This window comes from Anarhichas minor, unplaced genomic scaffold (assembly GCF_050575085.1).
Source record: "Anarhichas minor isolate MPS153535 unplaced genomic scaffold, ASM5057508v1 ptg000114l, whole genome shotgun sequence".
Lineage (NCBI taxonomy): Eukaryota > Metazoa > Chordata > Actinopteri > Perciformes > Anarhichadidae > Anarhichas > Anarhichas minor.
Genome location: NW_027466560.1, coordinates 490,001 through 509,109, shown reverse-complemented (window position 1 = coordinate 509,109; position 19,109 = coordinate 490,001). Strand labels below are relative to the sequence as shown.

General features: G+C 44.3%; 1 protein-coding gene across 1 annotated transcript in view; it reads right to left on the bottom strand.

Annotated features, from left to right (window-relative positions):
- The window catches only part of cacna1ab (calcium channel, voltage-dependent, P/Q type, alpha 1A subunit, b), a 110,884-nt gene that overhangs the window by 63,648 nt on the left and 28,127 nt on the right, over positions 1-19,109 (bottom strand). The window contains exons 3-6 of the mRNA XM_076083010.1: positions 18,480-18,619; positions 2,503-2,594; positions 2,127-2,279; positions 1,777-1,964 (exon numbers count right to left, since the gene is read on the bottom strand). Of these exons, the coding sequence (XP_075939125.1) occupies positions 1,777-1,964; positions 2,127-2,279; positions 2,503-2,594; positions 18,480-18,619 (573 nt within the window). The remainder of the gene's footprint in view (positions 1-1,776; positions 1,965-2,126; positions 2,280-2,502; positions 2,595-18,479; positions 18,620-19,109) is intronic.

The window sequence follows — 19,109 nt, the reverse complement described above, 5'->3', positions numbered from 1 at the left end:
TATTTTTGCTGTAAACAAACCAAACTTATATGTTTACACACCCGGTTTTGCCAGATTGTGCAAAGTTGGGCGGGGACAAATAGCGTTAAGTTGGTGGATGAAATGTGGTCTGCTTTTGGAAGTTAACAGTGAAATAATATAACAATGTAATATTTGTTGAGTCCACTCACTCATATTATTAATTGACATAAGTTGCATTCAGTCGTAATGGAATTATCATGCTGTGTTGAAGAAGACTTGAAACTAGAGATTGAGACCATAAACTCATGTTTACAATGTTTACTGAGGTAATAAATCAAGAGAGAAGTAGAGTCATTTTCTCATAGACTTCTATACAACCAGAGGAGTCGCCCCCTGGTGGACACTAGAGAGAATGCACGTTTTAAGACTCTTCAGCATTGGCTTCACTCGGCACAACAGGAGGTTGCCGCCTGGGTTTTACACAGGCTTCAGGTAAGGTTATGAATTAGGCGGGTAAGTATTGAAAAAAAACATGTTATGTTACAGTATTAAGCTGTTGCAGTTTTAGCTACTGTGTCTAAAATCCCTGACTGAATTATTTGCGATTTTGTTTGAATTTCTATGAGATCACAATCAAGCTACTTGGCTAATAACAATGAAGCGAACTAACTGAAGACACCAGGATGGACTGGAAGATGTTGGCAACTTTATCTTTAATGCACAAGAACCAAGGGGAGATCGGGTATGTGTATTATTCTGGCTTGAGGAGTGACACTTGTTCATATCCTAAAACCTGACCCGGCTGCAGAGACTTATTTGCGTGCAGACAAGACAACATACGGACACAATGCCATGTGCGCTGTCACATTACAGCGTCTCCTGCTTTCACAAACATCGATCACACCGAGGTGTCTGCTGAGCAACGTCAACAGCGACAAAATTGATTGACACTATGCCACTTCCTTTTTTTCCCCCACAAATAAGCTGACAATGAGAGAAATCAGGTTACCGGAGCATCTTGTGCTTCTGTTTCCCGTGTAACGCCTAAATGGAACTATCAGCTGATTATTATCTGCTGCTGGAGCGCTTGTGTGCATGTGTTTTATTCTGCATGGTACAGCTAGTGCAAGCAGCGCCGTTCTCTATTAAACTTTCATTGGTTTCCTCCTGACTGCCCGTGTGAGTGTGGAAGTCGGCCTCCATCCATCAGAAAAAGATGTTAAATATAGAGAATATATATATATATATATATATAGAGGAGGCGGAGAGGGAGGGAGAGAGCGAATCCCAAGGCAGGAAAAAGGACAGATGAGAAGACGGATAAAAGGGAGTCGGAGAATGAGAGAGAGAGAGAGAGAGAGAGAGAGTGGGATGGAAAATGGCTTTTAGACAAATAAATGGTGTTTTGAATCAAATCTCAAACTACTTTATGCCTCATTTGGCTGAATGAAATTCAAGCCAATCACCAACCCCTCCACACCCAGCCGCCCCCGCGACTCCTTCAGGGTGCTAAAAAGGATACGGTACAAACCCAACGCACATCACAGAGATCACTAAAAACAATCGCAACGGTGACTTCATACATAACATGGACCCAAGCTGTTGGTCAATACAAGAAGCGGATATAGTCCCAGTGACGTCACCCATTGGTTCGCAAACAACGGTTATGAAGACTTGAGTTTGGTCGTTTAGTCGTTAGTTGATATCGTGGTTTTTGGGCCGTCGCTATCTTGGTTTAAAGCAACAAAAAGTGACACGAGAGGGTGGAGCTAAGTACAACCGAACCGCGAACAAGACATTCTTTAGCTAACTCACGTAGTAGAGCATCTCCGTCCATCCCTCCATGGTGATGCACTGGAAAACGGTGAGCACGGCGAACAGGATGTTGTCGAACTGGGTGATGCCGTAGTTGGGTCCAATCCAGCGACCTTCGCACACTGTGCCGTTAGGACACAGCCGCGACGGCAACTCTGTGCCGCACGGTAATGAGTCCACTACCTCTCCTGATGAAGGAGAGAAAGATCCAACGTTGCAATGAATTCAGTTTGGATCAGAAAGCTAATTCTAACAAACACATGTTACAGATCAACCGGTGCTTTTCCCACCATGGCAAGTCAAAAGATCTGCAGTGAAAAAGGAACGGCTTTTGGACTTTTCTTTCTTACGTGTGACTTTGTCGAAGCAGGTAGTGTGGAACTTCCCCATGTAGAACTCCAGGCCGATGATGGCGAACATGAGGATGGCCACGAACAACAGCAGGCCAATCTGCAGCAGGGGGATCATAGCCTTCATAATGGACTTGAGCACCACCTGCAGGCCTGGAGGACACAATCAGAGGATCAACGTTATATGTTATAGTGGACGGATTTGGGGGTAATTTATTTAAAATATTGAAGCATTCAGAGACTTCCTTATTGATGGGCTTGTTTCTGCAAACCAAGCAACAAGGGGAGCACTGTCAACCGGTTTTAGTAAATGCATGCATTGGTTTGTCAAATTTCCAAGTGAAAATGGGCAGCGTGCACACAAAGAAACACTTACTGGGAATCCCAGACACCAGTTTCAGTGGTCGTAGCACTCTGACGGCTCGTAGTGTCCTCAGGTCAAGCTGAGACCCCACTGACGACAAAATACTGCAGAGAGACAGCAAGACAGAGGGAGGGGAAACAGAGAACAACGTCACTTTAACGATGTATGTCTTTCAAACATAATCGAATCAGCTAAAACATGCCTCGTCACACTCTGTGACGCCCCATTTATTTCAGAACAGAGTGCCTAAACTACCGACACTGGCATGTTTCCACAAATGAATGTGATCACATTATACATTATACATTGAGAATTGACTGAGCCAGACAGATGTGCAAAAGCACCATCAGTGAACTGGGACGAGTATTTCGCTGATGATATAACTTGTTACCTGTCAAACTTTCCAGCTTTCTATAGTTTCCATGAGAAAAGTCCGTCCGAGTACGACGGTTATTACGAGACTCTGTCAAAAGCTCCGGAACAAGAGAGGAGGTGGAGCTTCAGTGGAGATCGCTTTGTCAAATTATCAAATTGTGAAATTACCAAATCTTTTCAACAATTACCAATATTTAAATTTGTGCTATACCAGAAAAATAAATCATGATCCTGCAGCTCGCTGGGCGTACACCTTGTGCTCAGATCATCCAATATAAACGTTAACGCATACCTTATAGGTTAACGTTGACAATCACAACAGAAAGGATTGAGTCAGTGATCCAGTAACACTATAATGGCTCTCGCCACTATGGCCCCATTCCCCGTGTCCTGCTCTGACCGCTCCGTTTTATGTGTCTTTAGTGCGTACGTATGAAACTCTGGTGTAAATTCAGCCAGAAACAGGCTGGAAGATTCCATGCTCTGTCTCGTACGGGGGAGAGAGAGTAACGAAGGGGGGGGCACGACGTGGGCAGACATGTTTTATTCCAGACTAGTGGAAAGAAAACACCCAAAAAACACATTCAGGTTTTTATTTTACTTTCTCCTAAGCCCTCCAAAAGCTGCCATTAGATAATGCCTCATTTGCATATTTAAACATAACATTTCAGAAAACTTGTCACACAGAAAACAACTGGGGAATTTCATTGGGATATCCGTTACATCACGTTTATGTTTTTAAACTATATTCACGTAGGATGTCTCTCAAGTCATCGATCAATAGAAGATAAAACAACCGCCGATAGTAAAAAATAAACATATATTTCCACAACATTACTGTTGGCAGCTCCTTTAACAATACCAAGTCAGTTTATAAAGGTGACGTCAGTAAACCGTAGATTAATTTATCTCCACTAATCAGACACCAGCGTGGTTGTGATTGGTCATCTCCTGTGCTTAGAAGAGATTTCCTCGTGAACTGTATTTATAGACGCACAGCCTCCAATAGAAGGAACTGTTTTTACCAAATCTGTAACATGCAAACTGTAATAATTTCCTGTCACTCATTATCACTGATCAAAATGAATGGAGGTCTGAGATTTGCTACACAAGGCCAACGTGGCTGATCTTTGTTAGACTTACAATCTGTGTATATTTAGAGCTTTTGTGCCTTAGAAGATCTTTAAAGAAGAGCTGTCCCTTAAAACAAGCGTACCTGATGATGACGTGGGCGAGCAGCCATAAATATTACTCCAGCTACAGGAAGAGAGCAAAACCAAGAAACAGATTCAAGCAATCTTTTCAAGCAACCCCTCCATCTGTCTCCAGGTCGGTTGCTAATTCCAGTAAGACGTCATTTATTAACAGAAACGGTACCGGCAGCCAAGCCCCTCATTTTTAACTGCCACGGCCAAAGGTGCAGACCCTAAAAAACACCAGACCTCAGCAAAAAAAAAAGAAAAAAAGCAAACCGCCTCCGGTCCAGTGAAGGTCCAACAGGACACGCGTATGGATTACAGCCCGACATGAGAGCATGAGAGCATTCTTCACGTTCTCATGTGTGACTTTGTGATGTTTAATCTACATTTTAGGGTTCACAGCTACACATATTTTCACTTCATAGTGTGCAAAATATGGCTTTTCTTATTTAATACATTTCTAATTTTGTCTATTTTTTTGTATGTTTTAATGATTTTTTTAAGTGTCCGTTTCTTGCTACTATTTGCTGCTCAAACTGCTACTCCCCCCCCCCCCCCCTGGGACCATGAAAGCGTCGGATGCATCGTCAGACTGAGTGAGTTGGATTCACGCTGATTAGACGGATGCAGCAAAAGACCAAAAAGGTTCTGTTTTGATCTCTTGAATTTAAATTTCTGTTTCTGTCTCTCTCTCTGTCGTTCATTTTCTCTTTGTTTACGTTCGTCCCGTTCCACCGGTTCTGTTTCTCACGTCTCATTTCGAGGGGCGAGCGAGCAGATCTTCAGTATTCACCGTCCGCTCCTCTCAGACACACTAAAAACCTCCAGGATGCAGTCACCCCTGGCAACGGCTGAAACCTGCCCGCACAGTGCACCGAGGCGGCCGGTAGAGGGAGCGGCGACTGTGCTGCCGGTTGTGATGGGGATGGAGGGGGGGGGGGCAGTGGAACAACAACAGAAGGAGGGGAAGAAAAACAACTGAGAGTAGCAGAGAAGGAAAAGACGACAAGAGAAAAGAGGCAGAAATGTCTCATTAATGTTGCTATTATGACTATTATTATCTATTTTGTAAATTTGTTCCTTACTCTTCAGGAGTAGTGAGGTAATGTGAAATGCTCAATTCATTTTGCCACAGTCTCAGTAATCTTAAATAAACTGTGTGTTAAAACACACATAAAAAATATCAGGTTTTAAAGATTTTCTATCCATGTCTATAAACCAGGCGGGAACCTCCAGTTCTGCTGAGAAGTGTCTTAAAATGTGCGTTCTCTCCACAGACATAGTCATGGTGACGTCTCTCATTGGTTTGTGGACTGATGTTTTGAAGCCTCAAGTTCGGCGATTTCGCTGTCGCCATCTTGTTTTTTGCAACCAAGGAACAGAAGTGACCATATTTTGAATGCGGAGGAGTGACGTAGAGACGCCGTAAACAGCTCTGTTAGCGGCAGTGACCTGTCAATCACAGTAAGCCCCGCCCCTAAAGCATCCCCTGCTTTATGGTCTGTTTGACTCTAAATGGACCATAATGTACTAAATGAACATCATGCTGTATTGAAGAAGACTTGAAACTAGAGATTGAGATCATAAACTCATGTTTACAATGTTTACTGAGGTAATAAATCAAGAGAGAAGTAGAGTCATTTTCTCATAGACTTCTATACAACCAGAGGAGTCGCCCCCTGGTGGACACTAGAGAGAATGCAGCTTTAACACATGAAGCATTGGCTTCACTTTTCGGAACTGGAGGTTGCCGGCTGATTGTGAGGCAGTTAAGTATATGGATTAAGCTCGTCTTATACTCAAATACTATGCATCGTGAACGCGCATCATTCTCACTTTTACGTCATACTTAGCATGATGGTATGTTAGCATGCGATCTAAAACACAGCCTTGAATTAGTATTTGTGATCAAAAATAAATATATATAGCTGTCATGTGAGAAAGGCACACACACTTCATCTTTTTACATCTTACATTTTTAATTGTAAATGCTAATCCCAATTTTCCTTATTTTCTGTTATTTACCTACAGTTGAATATGACCAACATGTACTAAACCATTGCTTTAGATGAGCGTCCCTGATGAAATGCAGACCCAACATCCCCCCCCGCGAGACATGAGAGTGAGAGAAAGAGTGATCAGATTGAAACAGAGTGATAGTCCTGTGTGTCAAAAGTGTGAGATTCAACTGCTGAGCGAGAGAGAGAGAGAGAGAGAGAGAAGCCCCCAAAGAGAGACAGAGACTCCAGAGAGAAAGAGTCTCATCTGCAGGAGGGAGAAAGGTGTTTGGACAGTGATGACAGAAGCTTTCACTCCCGGGAAACACCAAACAATCAACCTGTATAGCGCACACACACACACACACAGACACACACACACACACACACACACACACACACACACACACACACACACAGACACACACAGACACACACACACACACACACACACACACACACACACACACACACACACACACACACACACAGACACACACAGACACACACACACACACACACACACACACACACACACACACACACACACACACACACACACACACACACACACACACACAACTTAAGCTGTGCTATAATATGCTAACAGTGTGTTCACCTTTCCTGTGTTTGACCTCTTCGCTGTTGTATTGCGTCTTGCATTTCACTTCAGCGAGGTGTCTTAATGGATGAATAGTAATGAACGAGGTGCAGATGAAGGATGTCATGTGAGTGAAGCAACGTGTCCTCACGCCACGGTTTGGAGGACGTCTTGCGAAAATGTTACTGCTCATTTTTGGTGTGTTTTCCTATGAAAGCCTGCAACACGTATCATGTCTGTTTGACTCTAAATGGACCATAATGTACTAAATGAACATCATGCTGTATTGAAGAAGACTTGAAACTAGAGATTGAGACCATAAACTCATGTTTACAATGTTTACTGAGGTAATAAATCAAGAGAGAAGTAGAGTCATTTTCTCATAGACTTCTATACAACCAGAGGAGTCGCCCCCTGGTGGACACTAGAGAGAATGCAGGTTTTAAGACTCTTTCACATCGCTTGTCAATTTCCTCTCATTACATGTACACAGTTTAAAAAAAAGTATCTTCTGTCTTCACAGGAAGCATCTTAGGCAACAGAACTACTCAGTACGATGACTCCTCGTATCACACGGGGCAGTACAGCGGTCTCCTGGGGGAGTGGCTGGGCTTTGTTTGGCTGGTAAAGTGAAAAAGTTGGTGCATCGATAAAAGCAAAGTGCAACGGAAACAAATTTAGCGAATGCATAACGCGCATGACGCAAGCGACCTCAACGTTCACTGAAGCTTCTGCTTCCGCTGAAGAGACAAAAAACAGAGTTTTCTACGTCGTTTTCTTCACCGTTTGAGGTTCGAATGTTTAGGTTACGTCGCTTCACGGCAGCCGATGGAGACAAGCGTGATGTCCTGTTGTCTCTACAGAGGGACACTGATGATGATGGTGAAGATGAAGACGATGATGAAGACGACGACGACGACAATGAGATGATGAAGATGAAGACGATGATGAAGATGACGATGATGATGGTGATGACGGTGATGATGATGACGACAATGATGATGATGATGATGAAGATGATGATGAAGATGACGATGATGATGATGATGATGAAGATGATGGGGAGGATGAAGATGATGGGGATTTCTGGCCCTGATGAGGAGGATCTCAGGGGTCACTCGCCGCCTTCACTTCGCCCGGTCTCTCCCCGCTCGCGGCATTGCCATGGCGACCGGCGAATTCCTCTCTTCGCCGAGTCTCCACGGTTACCGACCTGCTCTCATTCATAAGCGTTGCCGGGGCAACGCAGCACTGGCTCATTGATGGAATCTCGGCATTGCCGCAGCAACGGGGATGGGAAGTGGGTCTCCTAGCGATTGATTTTCAACCCCTCCGAGCCCCCGCATCTCCCTCCCACACACACACACACACACGCACACACACACACACACACACACACACACACACACACACACACACACACACGCACACACACATACACACACACACACACACACACACACACACACACACAGCACGTACGATCTGATGAGGGAGACGAATGCGTTGCAGGTAGTATGGACGACCCACTTTCTCTGCTACAACATGTACGCAGACGCATAAATCCCCCCCCCCCCCCCCACACACACACACACACGAGAAGGAGCCTTGTAACTCTCTAAAATGTAGAGATGCTTTTCAATCAGGAACTCAACCCCAATCGACTCTGATTGGTTAAAATCCATCTAGTAGTGAACAATGTGTCACACACAGCCACAGTGCAGCCTCCGTGTACTGAAGTTAGACTCATTTTGATTTAGCCTTAAAGGGACAGTGTGTAGGATTCGTTAGCATCTAGCGGTGTGGTTGCAGATTGCAACCGACTGAATACCTCACCTCTCACTCCTCCCTTTTCCAAGACGCCGTTCGCCTGACTCAAATAACGATGTGAAAGTCTCTCTCTAGAGTCAGTGTTTGGTTTGTCCGTTCTGGGCTCCTGTACAAACATATCATGCAACACGGTGGACTACGTGAAGAGGACCGCTCCCTATGAAGGGCTCATTGTAAGCTAAAGAACAGGATTCCTGTTTTTAGGTGAATACACACGAATGAAAACATTTCTGCTATTAGATCGCCCTAAATCCTGCAGGCTGGCCCTTTAACTAAAACACAGAGTACACAATAACCCAATTCAACTTCCATTTTCTTTACTACCCAGCTACATTCACAATGGCTACCAGTGTGATTTGTTGATTTTAAGACTTGCTCCTCACCTTTAAAGGCCCCACCGCACTGACTTGACGCATTTTTTAGTTTTAAATGGCCGAACAGGAACCTACTCCGACTGCGTTTTGATTTTGTTGCTTCAAATGAGGACCTGGAGACCAACGCTTTGTTTCTCTGCAGTCGTATTACCTGTTTGGAGAGCGCTAAAAGAAATAAACCGCTGAGGATTTTTCCCCAGATCTCATGTATAGATATCATATCAATATCTAATCTAATCTACGTTAGAGTCTGAACCAGGACCTTTATCATTTAGATCAAAGCATTATATAAGTATGAATGTATAACTAATGTAAGATGTGTCGTGGCATATATGAGCTGATATTTACTGATAACGATCACATTTAAATTATGTCATGAGCTCGAACGCAACATGCATGTGCCTCTAGTGTGTTGTATGTAATGCATGCCATCACAGTGTGGCTGCTTTGGCAAAAAATAGTAAAGACACTCACTCACAGCATGACAGAGACTGGGACAAGGTCCAGCCCCCGACATGTGCATGAGCTGTGTGTGTGTGTGTGTGTGTGTGTGTGAGAGAGAGAGTATGTGCACGTGGTTTATGTGTGTATTGTGTGGAATTAGTGTGGGAGTGCCATGTGTCATCACAGTGTGAACTCCTGTCCCCTTAGTGCCTCCTGCTGAGCCCTCACCCGCCACACACACACACACACACACACACACACACACACACACACACACACACACACACACACACACACACACACACACACACACACACACACACACACACACACGTGACAGACAATGTTCCAGTGTGACACGGTGCACAGTTAAGGAATTTGAACAATATGTTTGAATGTAAGTAACAAATACATAGGGTACGCCGGTTCTACCGTTATAATTGTAAATATTTCGATACTTGCAAAGTAAAAAAAAAGTACCAAATAAATAGATGTGGTCATTTTTCTCTTGTTTGCTGTAAATGCTCCAGTAAAGTCGGGGTGATGAGCTGATGCATGGAGCAGGAGATACATGCAGCGTGTCATGAGAACACAATTGTGCTCTCCAAGCCTCTCACAATCCTCTCCCCCCCCCATCTCTCTCCTGTAGATACGGGACATTAAGCAGCACTTTCCGACTATTATGTCACCGCTCAACCCCCCCGTCCTCCCCCCCCCCCCCCCCGTCCTCCGTCACCAAGGTGGTACGACCCAATCGCTGTCTGTTATTGGGAGAGCCCATCAGCTCGGTGCAGAGGGGTGTTGGGAGAGAAATGTGTGGTAGGGTTGCAGGTGAAGGGGGATGCTGTAATGGCTTCTTCACCTTAGGCGTTTTGGGAATCTTTTCCACCAGCTCGTGTCGTGAGACCTCTCCCTCTCACTTCATCAAAGACACTTTTCCTCTTTCCATCCAAACATCTCATCCGATCCCTCCTTTCATTCCTCTCTGCCCTTTCTCTTCCCCGTCTCCTGGTTTGCTGAAGCGTTCATTGGCAGAGGCAGGATGCAAGCACTCTCATTCTGACCACATTCTCCATCCTCAACCCCCCCCCCTCTTCCTCTTTCCTTCCCTCTCTTCATTTTCTCCCTCACACATTATTGCTGATCTCAGCAGAGTGCTAACACTCAGCTGATGGATTCTCTCTCTACCTCCACCCCCGAACCAAACTCCCTCATTTTCCCTTTATTCCATTTACTTCATGTATGATCAGGCGAAGGAGAATGGAAGGTGGCTTTTCTTCTCTCTCATCTACGTCTTCACTCATCCGCCCTTCTGTCCTCTAATCACATGTTTATTAACCTTTATTTATCTGGGGAAGGCTTGCTGAGTGCGTGTGCTTTTCTGCAAACACCCTCTGGCCACTGGAGGGTTCTGGAGCTCAAGCAACCTCCGGTTATGCAGAGTGAAGCCGATGCTTCATGTCTTAAAACCTGCATTCTCTCTAGTGTCCACCAGGGGGCGACTCCTCTGGTTGTATAGAAGTCTATGAGAAAATGACTCTACTTCTCTCTTGATTTATTACCTCAGTAAACATTGTAAACATGAGTTTATGGTCTATAACACTCCTCCGCATTCCAAATATGGTAACTTCCAATCACGATGCTGTGAACCCAGACGCGACGTATCTCTGTCTTCCACAAAATACACAAAGCAGCAAAAGTGGTTATTTTCGATGCTGCGGTCAAACTCGCGCGAGTAAGGCAAGGCCAATGTTTGCGTTTGGTGTGAACTCAGCAGCAACAGAGGAAGAGATGTTCGATCTTTATTCACGTTGTATTGCCAGATTTTCCAGCTACAGTGTGTGTTTCCTAATTCTCTGGTGCAGTAGCTGTTTGTCAGTCCGGCTCCATTCCTGTCCTTTAATTACACAGACACTCATCCCTCTCCTGTTCGCCCACGTCATTCTTTCCTGCGTCTCTAATCTTCCTCCAGTTTTTCCATTCACCTCTCTCTCTCTCTCTCTCTCTCTCTCTCTCTCTCCCTCTCTCTCTCTCTCCCTCTCTCTCTCTCTCTCTCTGCCGGCCGGCTGATTGGCCCACCTGTCCCTCCGTCCCCTGCCAGCATGAGTCTTGGACCTCATGAGGACACGACGTCTGGACTTCTGTGTCCTTGTTTGTGGGTGTTTGTGTGCATGTCATGTAGTTGGATAGTTGTGTGTAAAGTATGTATTGTTCTCATGAGTTGGTGGAGACCAAAAAGTAAAATGTATTGAGAGGTCAGAGGTCAGGTAGAGTCGGGTAGAGAGCAGCAGAGCTGGGGCTGATCACAACTTGAAGTGTGTTGCTTAAGGACACTTAAGCAGAACAAATGCCTGTCAGCGCTGTGGGTGTGATGGTGAACCGGTTTAACTTCAGCACCTCGCTGCCCTCACATTGTGTGTCTGTAGGTGTGCGTTTGTGTCTGTGATCTCTATTTCTGTTCACAAGGGCGTGTAGGTGTGCACAAAGCACCGCACACTGAAGCGGGCGGGCTTTTAGCAACAAAAAAAAATATATGTATCGTTTAAAAAAGGTGCATGTCACCTTCTTCATTTCATAAATGTTGCTTCACAATAGCTGGTTGGTTTCAGCCGATAATCCTCATCCTCCGGTTCAACTACAGTTTTAAGTAAACGCTCAAGCTATATTAAACGTCAGCTGTGTGCCACTTACCTAAACTATCACCGTACAAGTTCTCAGGACTTCATGACCGAAATGTGTAATTCCTCAGTGGCTTCCAAACGCTGTTTTTACTGTGAAGTGGTGGAGAAACCAACTACGTAACCAACTGACAACAAACAAAAAGTGGGTGTCCTGACACCGGTTCTGTTACATGAACTTATCGTTATCGGCAGAGTACCTTTGAACCCTTTTAGCAATCCAGAACCAATGCATACAGAGCATGAATGCCAGAGAACTTTCTTTTATCGTCTAGTTTGACAGATTTTCCGGTGTAACAATAATTGCCAAATTGCTGAGCTTTTGTTCTCTCTGGTTAACGTTACCGTCGTTTTTTCTGGAGCCAGTGACGGAAGTAGATAACGGGTGAGCTTTCTTGCTTCTTAATATACGATGGTATCAGATCTGTGCATAGACGTACTCTTTGATACTCGATCACATCATTTCTGATACTGGTATCGGTATCGGAACAAGTTCAAACCCAGCCTCCGGTTTCTCTCCTTTCTTAAACAACCATGGTGTCAGTGAAATGCACTTGACGGAGGACACGCCACTCCTCACCTCCACCTCGTCTGTTATCTTTGTATACCAGAACAGCTCAGCGGGTACCATCATGCATACGGCCATTACGATGCTCGTGCAAACCCAACACCCTCTACATGAGCGGTGTGTTCACGTGCAGCAGACTGCCTGCAGGGACCAGAGTTGGAGGGTATAGGGGAACGTATAGGAGAGTGATGAGTCTGTAAATGACTGCAGAGCAATAATGATAATGGAAGTGATGGCAAAGGGACAATTTTCTGCCAGGTACCCCCCCCCCCCCTCTCCCTCTTTCTCTGTGTGTGACCTCATTTCTTTCTCCTAAGCTGGACTTCATTTCCTCTCTCAATGTTCATACAGTGTTTTCTCAGTGGACATACTTTAACACCCATGTGCGGCAATTCCCGGCGTTGAGTTAAATGTTGATTTGGTGTTGGGGGGGGGGGGGGGGGGGGATTGACCAGATGTTTCATTCACAGTCAGCAGCTTCCCTCAGCTTAACGTTTAACCTTTTTCTGAACCCATTTTTGGCGGCTTGAGCCGATACAGCTGGATATTTTATGAAGATGTTCCGATGTGAGGGTCCCGGGACAGAGGACAGATAGTAAAGCCCTTTGAGGCGTTTGTGATTTTGGGCTATACAAGATAAATTGAATTGAATCTAATCTGTTCCCGTTTCTGACGCAAAACTCAGCTTGTGAGTCGACCTTTCAGTGAGCCTGCAAGTTCTGATGTCGTTCGGTGTCTTTGGCTCAAGTTGCGACGAGCTGACAGCAAATAATAAACGCTCTTCCTCATTTTATACGATGTCTACGCTGGGCCTCCGTTAACACTGGTCACGTCTACAACAAGTCAACACAGAAAGGTTTTGTCAAAGCCCTAATCACTTGCAAATTCCCTCTCAAAAGAATGTTGGATAAATATACACACAAGTATACTTTTCAAAAACACATATATCTCAGATTGTGTACGACGAGATAGAGTTCTATTTTTGTCTCTGAACGTCCAACAGAAGAGTCGTAGGGACGTCTACAGTGTCCTCTCACTGACTGACTGGCCCAGAGTCTCCTCTTAATGACTAGATTACTGTGTGACGTCACAGCACGCCACCGAAAATCAATGAACTGTCATCTCTGAATGCTAAATACACCGGTCACTCTGTGTGTGTGTGTGTGTGTGTGTGTGTGTGTGTCCCTGCTCCTCTTTTATTCCCGATCTCATTAATTATTGTCCTCATCGAGTCTCTCTCTCTCTCTCTCTGTCTCTCCAGTGTGTGTGCAAAGGATGATACAGCACACATGCACACACACACTTACATGCACTCTCAGTCACGACTCACAAAGCACACAAAGCACACAAACACACACAACAGACACACACACACACACACACACACACACACACACACACACACACACACACATTAAGGGGAGACACTACAGGGGAATATTTTCACTGATAGATATCGCCGTGAAACTTCCCCAGTTGATTACGTTCTTTAGGACAATTACTGTTTTTTTTGTATTACACGTTTTTTGGAAAATGTATGATTAAAAATGGGGCATTATCTTCTCAAATATGTGGTAATTATCATACATTTTCAGCACACAGAGAGGAGTGAAAGTGTAAAGTTTGGTGAATGTAAGAGCTGCTGAAGTGGAGATTTATCATCAGAGTCTGAGAACAAACTCGTTGAGAGGAAACGTCCTTTAAAGAGACGTTTAGTTACATTACAGACATTTAGAGACTCTGCAGGTGAACACATGAACTCATAGATATCACCATGAAACTTCACCACTTCATCACTCACATTAAGAGGAGTATTTATTGTGTTACAAGTTGTCTGATGTTTTACATGCAAGTATGCAAATGAGGTATATCTGATGATAACTTTTGTTCTCTCAAATACGTTCTGTTGGAAACACTTTTGTAAATAAAAAAAAGAAAGAAAGAAAGCTGCAAATCTACTTTGTTTAGGTCATGAAACTACTTAGTTACATTTAGTTACACGTCACTGCTTAAAATTACTATGAATTTGAAACAAAACTAAACTACAAACGTAAGAAAACTTCTTGGTTATGTTTCGGCAACAGAAGTTTTTACGTCAAAAACAAACTAAATCCAAAACCAAATACGAAACGTATCTCACGATGCGCTTTGGAACGTAAAAAAGTCCGGAATGTTGTGAGTTTGTGTGACTGATCATTTAAATGTCTTCTCTAACCAATGACTGTCTTTGACTTCTTCACTTTTGTAGGTAGTTTCCCGACAAGGCAGTCGGGAAATCTAGTAAAGCTGAGAGTTTTTCCCCACGTTGTGAAAAAAAGATGCAAACTTAAAAAAAAAAAAGCCTGAACCCTTCGGAGAATGTCCTCATACAGATAGTAACACGCTCTCTCACACACACACACACACACACACACACACACACACACTCAAGGAAACACAGCTAACGTACGCCGGCTTCTGTGTTCGTGTACCGCGACTTAAATTAAAAACGTTTTATATGAATATACATGAATGCTTGAAATATGACTGCAATTGGCAATATAGGCCATGCATGGTAATGATCCAACACGTGTGTGTGTGTGTGAGAGGGTGTAAGCAGTGAGTGTGTGTGTGTGTGTGTGTGTGTGTGTGTGTTATATAGGCTGAGCTGAGTGATTGATCACAGGGAGCAGGGAAAAGCAGGTTACTGCAGCGCTCACACACACACACTCCCTCTCGGCGTTTGCTCCCCCCCCCCCCCCTTTTCTTCCGTCTCTGCCTCCCCCCCTCCCTCCTCCCATCCTTCCTCACCCTCTCCATACATCACTCTCACCTCCGCCACCCATCACTCTTCCTCCTCCGGCTCAACCTCCTCTCTGCTCTCCGTCCCCTCTCGCTCCTTCTTTAACAGCCAAGCCCATCTTGTTATTCCCTCTCTCTCTCTCTCCCTACCTCCCCCCCCCCCTCTCCCTCCCTCCCTCCCTCTCTCTCTGTCCTGTTATCCAGAGCCCAGGGGAACGGAGAGACATCGTCACGTGGTCCTCTTCTTCTTCCTCCACCTCCTCCCTCTGTTATCTAGCTGCAGTAGCTCTACTCTTCTGCCGCTCTCACAGGGTTACCTCTCTCTCTCTCTCCATCTATACATCTATCTATTTGCAAATGTGTGTGTGTGTGTGTGGGGGGGGGGGGGACAAAAACAACACAAAGTCCTTGTCATATATTCTGAAAGTCTTGGGAACTCAACCAGACAAATGAGATGATTGTCTAGTGTGGTGTTTTTGACGATGGCCGGTGGAAAGCGCCGTCTCAAATGGATGTCACAGCAGATGATTTGAATCACGTTGCAGCAGTTTAATGAGGAGGACACAATACGACATGATAGGTCTCTTTACCCACCCGTTGATGTTTCTTCCTGGCTTTTATTAGCTCGCAACTGGCCTTAATTGGTTCCACTGATGTGAAAAACTATACACAAAATGTCTGGTTGTTGGTTGTTGACTGGGCTTTTTTTGTGAGGGTTGTCTTAAAGAGACAGGCGCTAAAACGGAGCGTTTCAGACAGAGGGTGAATATAGGTGTATTCAGACCGACAGTATGAGAACATGTGTTTTTTTTCAAGATTAAAGCATATAAACGTGTTCTAGACCCCAAATACAAGTATAACCCTGAACATGAGCATGATATGCCCCCTTTAATTTCACAACATTCAAAGAGTTCAAGGTCTAGATTTCTTTGGGAGCTTTCGACCACAATAACAGCTTTAAGTTCTGGAAGAGATCCAGTAAACGGGCCTTGAGTTAAAGCATACAGTCATAATGTTAACATGTTGCACCGCTCCTACCCAGGGACCCTCACTCTCTGACCAGAACACTACCACCTTCCTGTGTTTCCTACACGTCGCTACGTGTGAACACACCTTTTGGCCACATTTTCTGCAGCATTTAATATCTCTCAGATGAAATCTAAAGTCACAGATCTGAAGATTCAGGAGAAACTATTTCTACAAACATCTGTTGATTAGCACTGAAATGTAGCACACGGCTGCTGATGTTGGATATTTCTTGTTTCATCTTTGACACATTTAAATGAAGAGAGGGACGAACAAGAGAGAGAGAAAGAGAGAGAGAGGGACGAACAAGAGAGAGAGAGAGAGAGAGAGAGAGGAGGAAACTCTGCGCTCGCTCTGATATCGCCATAACAACAAACCCCGTCTCTTGGAGAAGTGACATTTCACTTTGCCCTGGATGCTGCTCCCTGCAGTGCTGCTCTGATCCAGCCTGTGTGTGTGTGTGTGTGTGTGTGTGTGTGTGTGTGTCCTCATTAAAGGAGGCCTGCGACTGAGGGGGAGTGGCCATGATCACACACGCACACTTTGTCAAACCAGACCTCTGCTGTGTCTGTGAGTGTGTTTGAGATCAGAAAAGAGAGGAAGTCATGCTTCTTCTCTACAAGACGCGCACGCACACACACACACACACACACACACACACACACGCACACACACACACACACACGCACACACAAAGTAAGGATTCAATGAAAAACAGAGAACTGATATCTTACGTCTTTTGTAATATCGTTAAAATCACCAAGGCTAATAAAACACACACACACACACACACAGACTGAAAATTAAGTAGTAAGTTAGTAATAACTCATTATACACATTTGGTGGAGTAACTAAAAATAAAAGACACGATTAAGATGATGTTTGGATTTGTTTGTTTTTCATCTGATTGTTACTTTGATTGTTCGTTTTGTAAACGCAGATAACGTTCTAATATTTCTTGACAAATAAAAACAAAATAAACTAAAATCTTCCTCCTTCAGAATAACGGATGAAGAGAAACGCTCTCAGTGTCTCACCTCACTTCTTTCTTTAATATTAAGTTGCTATTACGAATATTTGTCCTTTTTATTATCCACATGAATCACTCTTCACATCAGTATAGATTAGCCCCACTTATTGTCACTTATTGTCACTTATTGTCACTTATTGTCACTTATTGTCACTTATTGTCACTTATTGTCACTTATTGTCAGTTATTGTCAGTTATTGTCACTTATTGTCACTTATTGTCACTTATTGTCACTTATTGTCAGTTATTGTCACTTATTGTCACTTATTGTCAGTTATTGTCAGTTATTGTCACTTATTGGTCACTTTTAAAGCTGGTCCGCCTGTTATTTCTCTTCCAAAGCAGCGGTGAAGGACACCAGGAACACACGGCAGGAGTTCTCATTGAAGCAACATGATGACCGGCGTGTTATCTGCACAAAGCTGAACTATCAGATGATTGGTCACCGACAAACAACACGGCACTTGAAAGTGCTCTTTCTTTAAGCCGAGTCTGGTGCAGCGCTCACTGCACATAACAAGGCTTCTTTACGTCACTTCCAGCGGTGCAGACAACTTCATGTTCACTTTGCCTTCAGCTGACTCTGAGCATGTAGATTACAGACACGCAGACATTTGAGCAGACACACACACTCGTTCACGGACGCACGGCGGCGCTCCGCTGCAGAGTGCATCTAAGATAAAGACTCGAGTGTGTTCGGTGCTATTTCACTGATATTTGTTTGGCCCGGCGGCCCTCCATTACAGAGGACACCCTGTTTAACAAAAAGCTCGCTGTGATGCAAAATGATTCAGTCTGGAGTCTGAGAGGAAATAAAAAAGAAAGATGGCCCCGACTAACCCCGCGCCAGAGTGGAACAGGTAGCCATGGCGACACATCACATCCTGCACATTTCAGTACCCGGGGGGGGGGGGAGGGGGGGGGGTCAGTAGAAACATAGAAATAAAAATAAAATGTCAAAACTCATGGAAATGACAACTAAACGGAGGAAATAGTAATTCCCACAGGACAAAAACTGAAGATATAAAGAAAAAAGCTACAAAAAGTAAAACTGGAGTGATGACGTAGATATTTGTGAGGACTCACCCGGTGAGCACGACCACAAAGTCCATGACGTTCCAGCCGTTCCTCAGATAGGAGCCCTTGTGTAACGCAAAACCCAGAGCCAGGATCTTTATCCCCGACTCAAAACAGAAGATGGCGATGAAGTAGGGCTCCGTCTCCTCCTGCAGGAGGGGGGGGGGGGGGGGGGGGGGGAAGAGAAGGGGAGTAAAAGGCAGAGCAGAAAGAGAGGAGGAATGTGAAGAGGAAGAGAAGAAGAAAAGGGTCATTTTCTGTTCACATGGAGTTTGTTTATTGGGGAAGTTGAACGTAAAGGAATACTGAAATTTCTGTAAAATTTAATTAAAACCACCGTGAGAATTTATTGTGATTGTGTACAGTGTGTTTATTCAAGCCTGTCTCCTGTAAAGTTACATTCTCATACAACTGAAATGCATTCTCAATTACGTTTCAAAGGAAACAGAATGTGTCACGGTTTCAAACACGGGGTTTAAATTTAGAAGAAAACAACTAAAAGTTATATTACAATTACAAAAGTGCACTCAGAGTGCAGATCTCCGCCAGCTAGTGTCTCCTTTTCCCCTCCCAACAAAGAAGAGATGGAACTCTCTTAACTGTGCTTAACTTTAGTGGATCATAACATTATTGAGCATA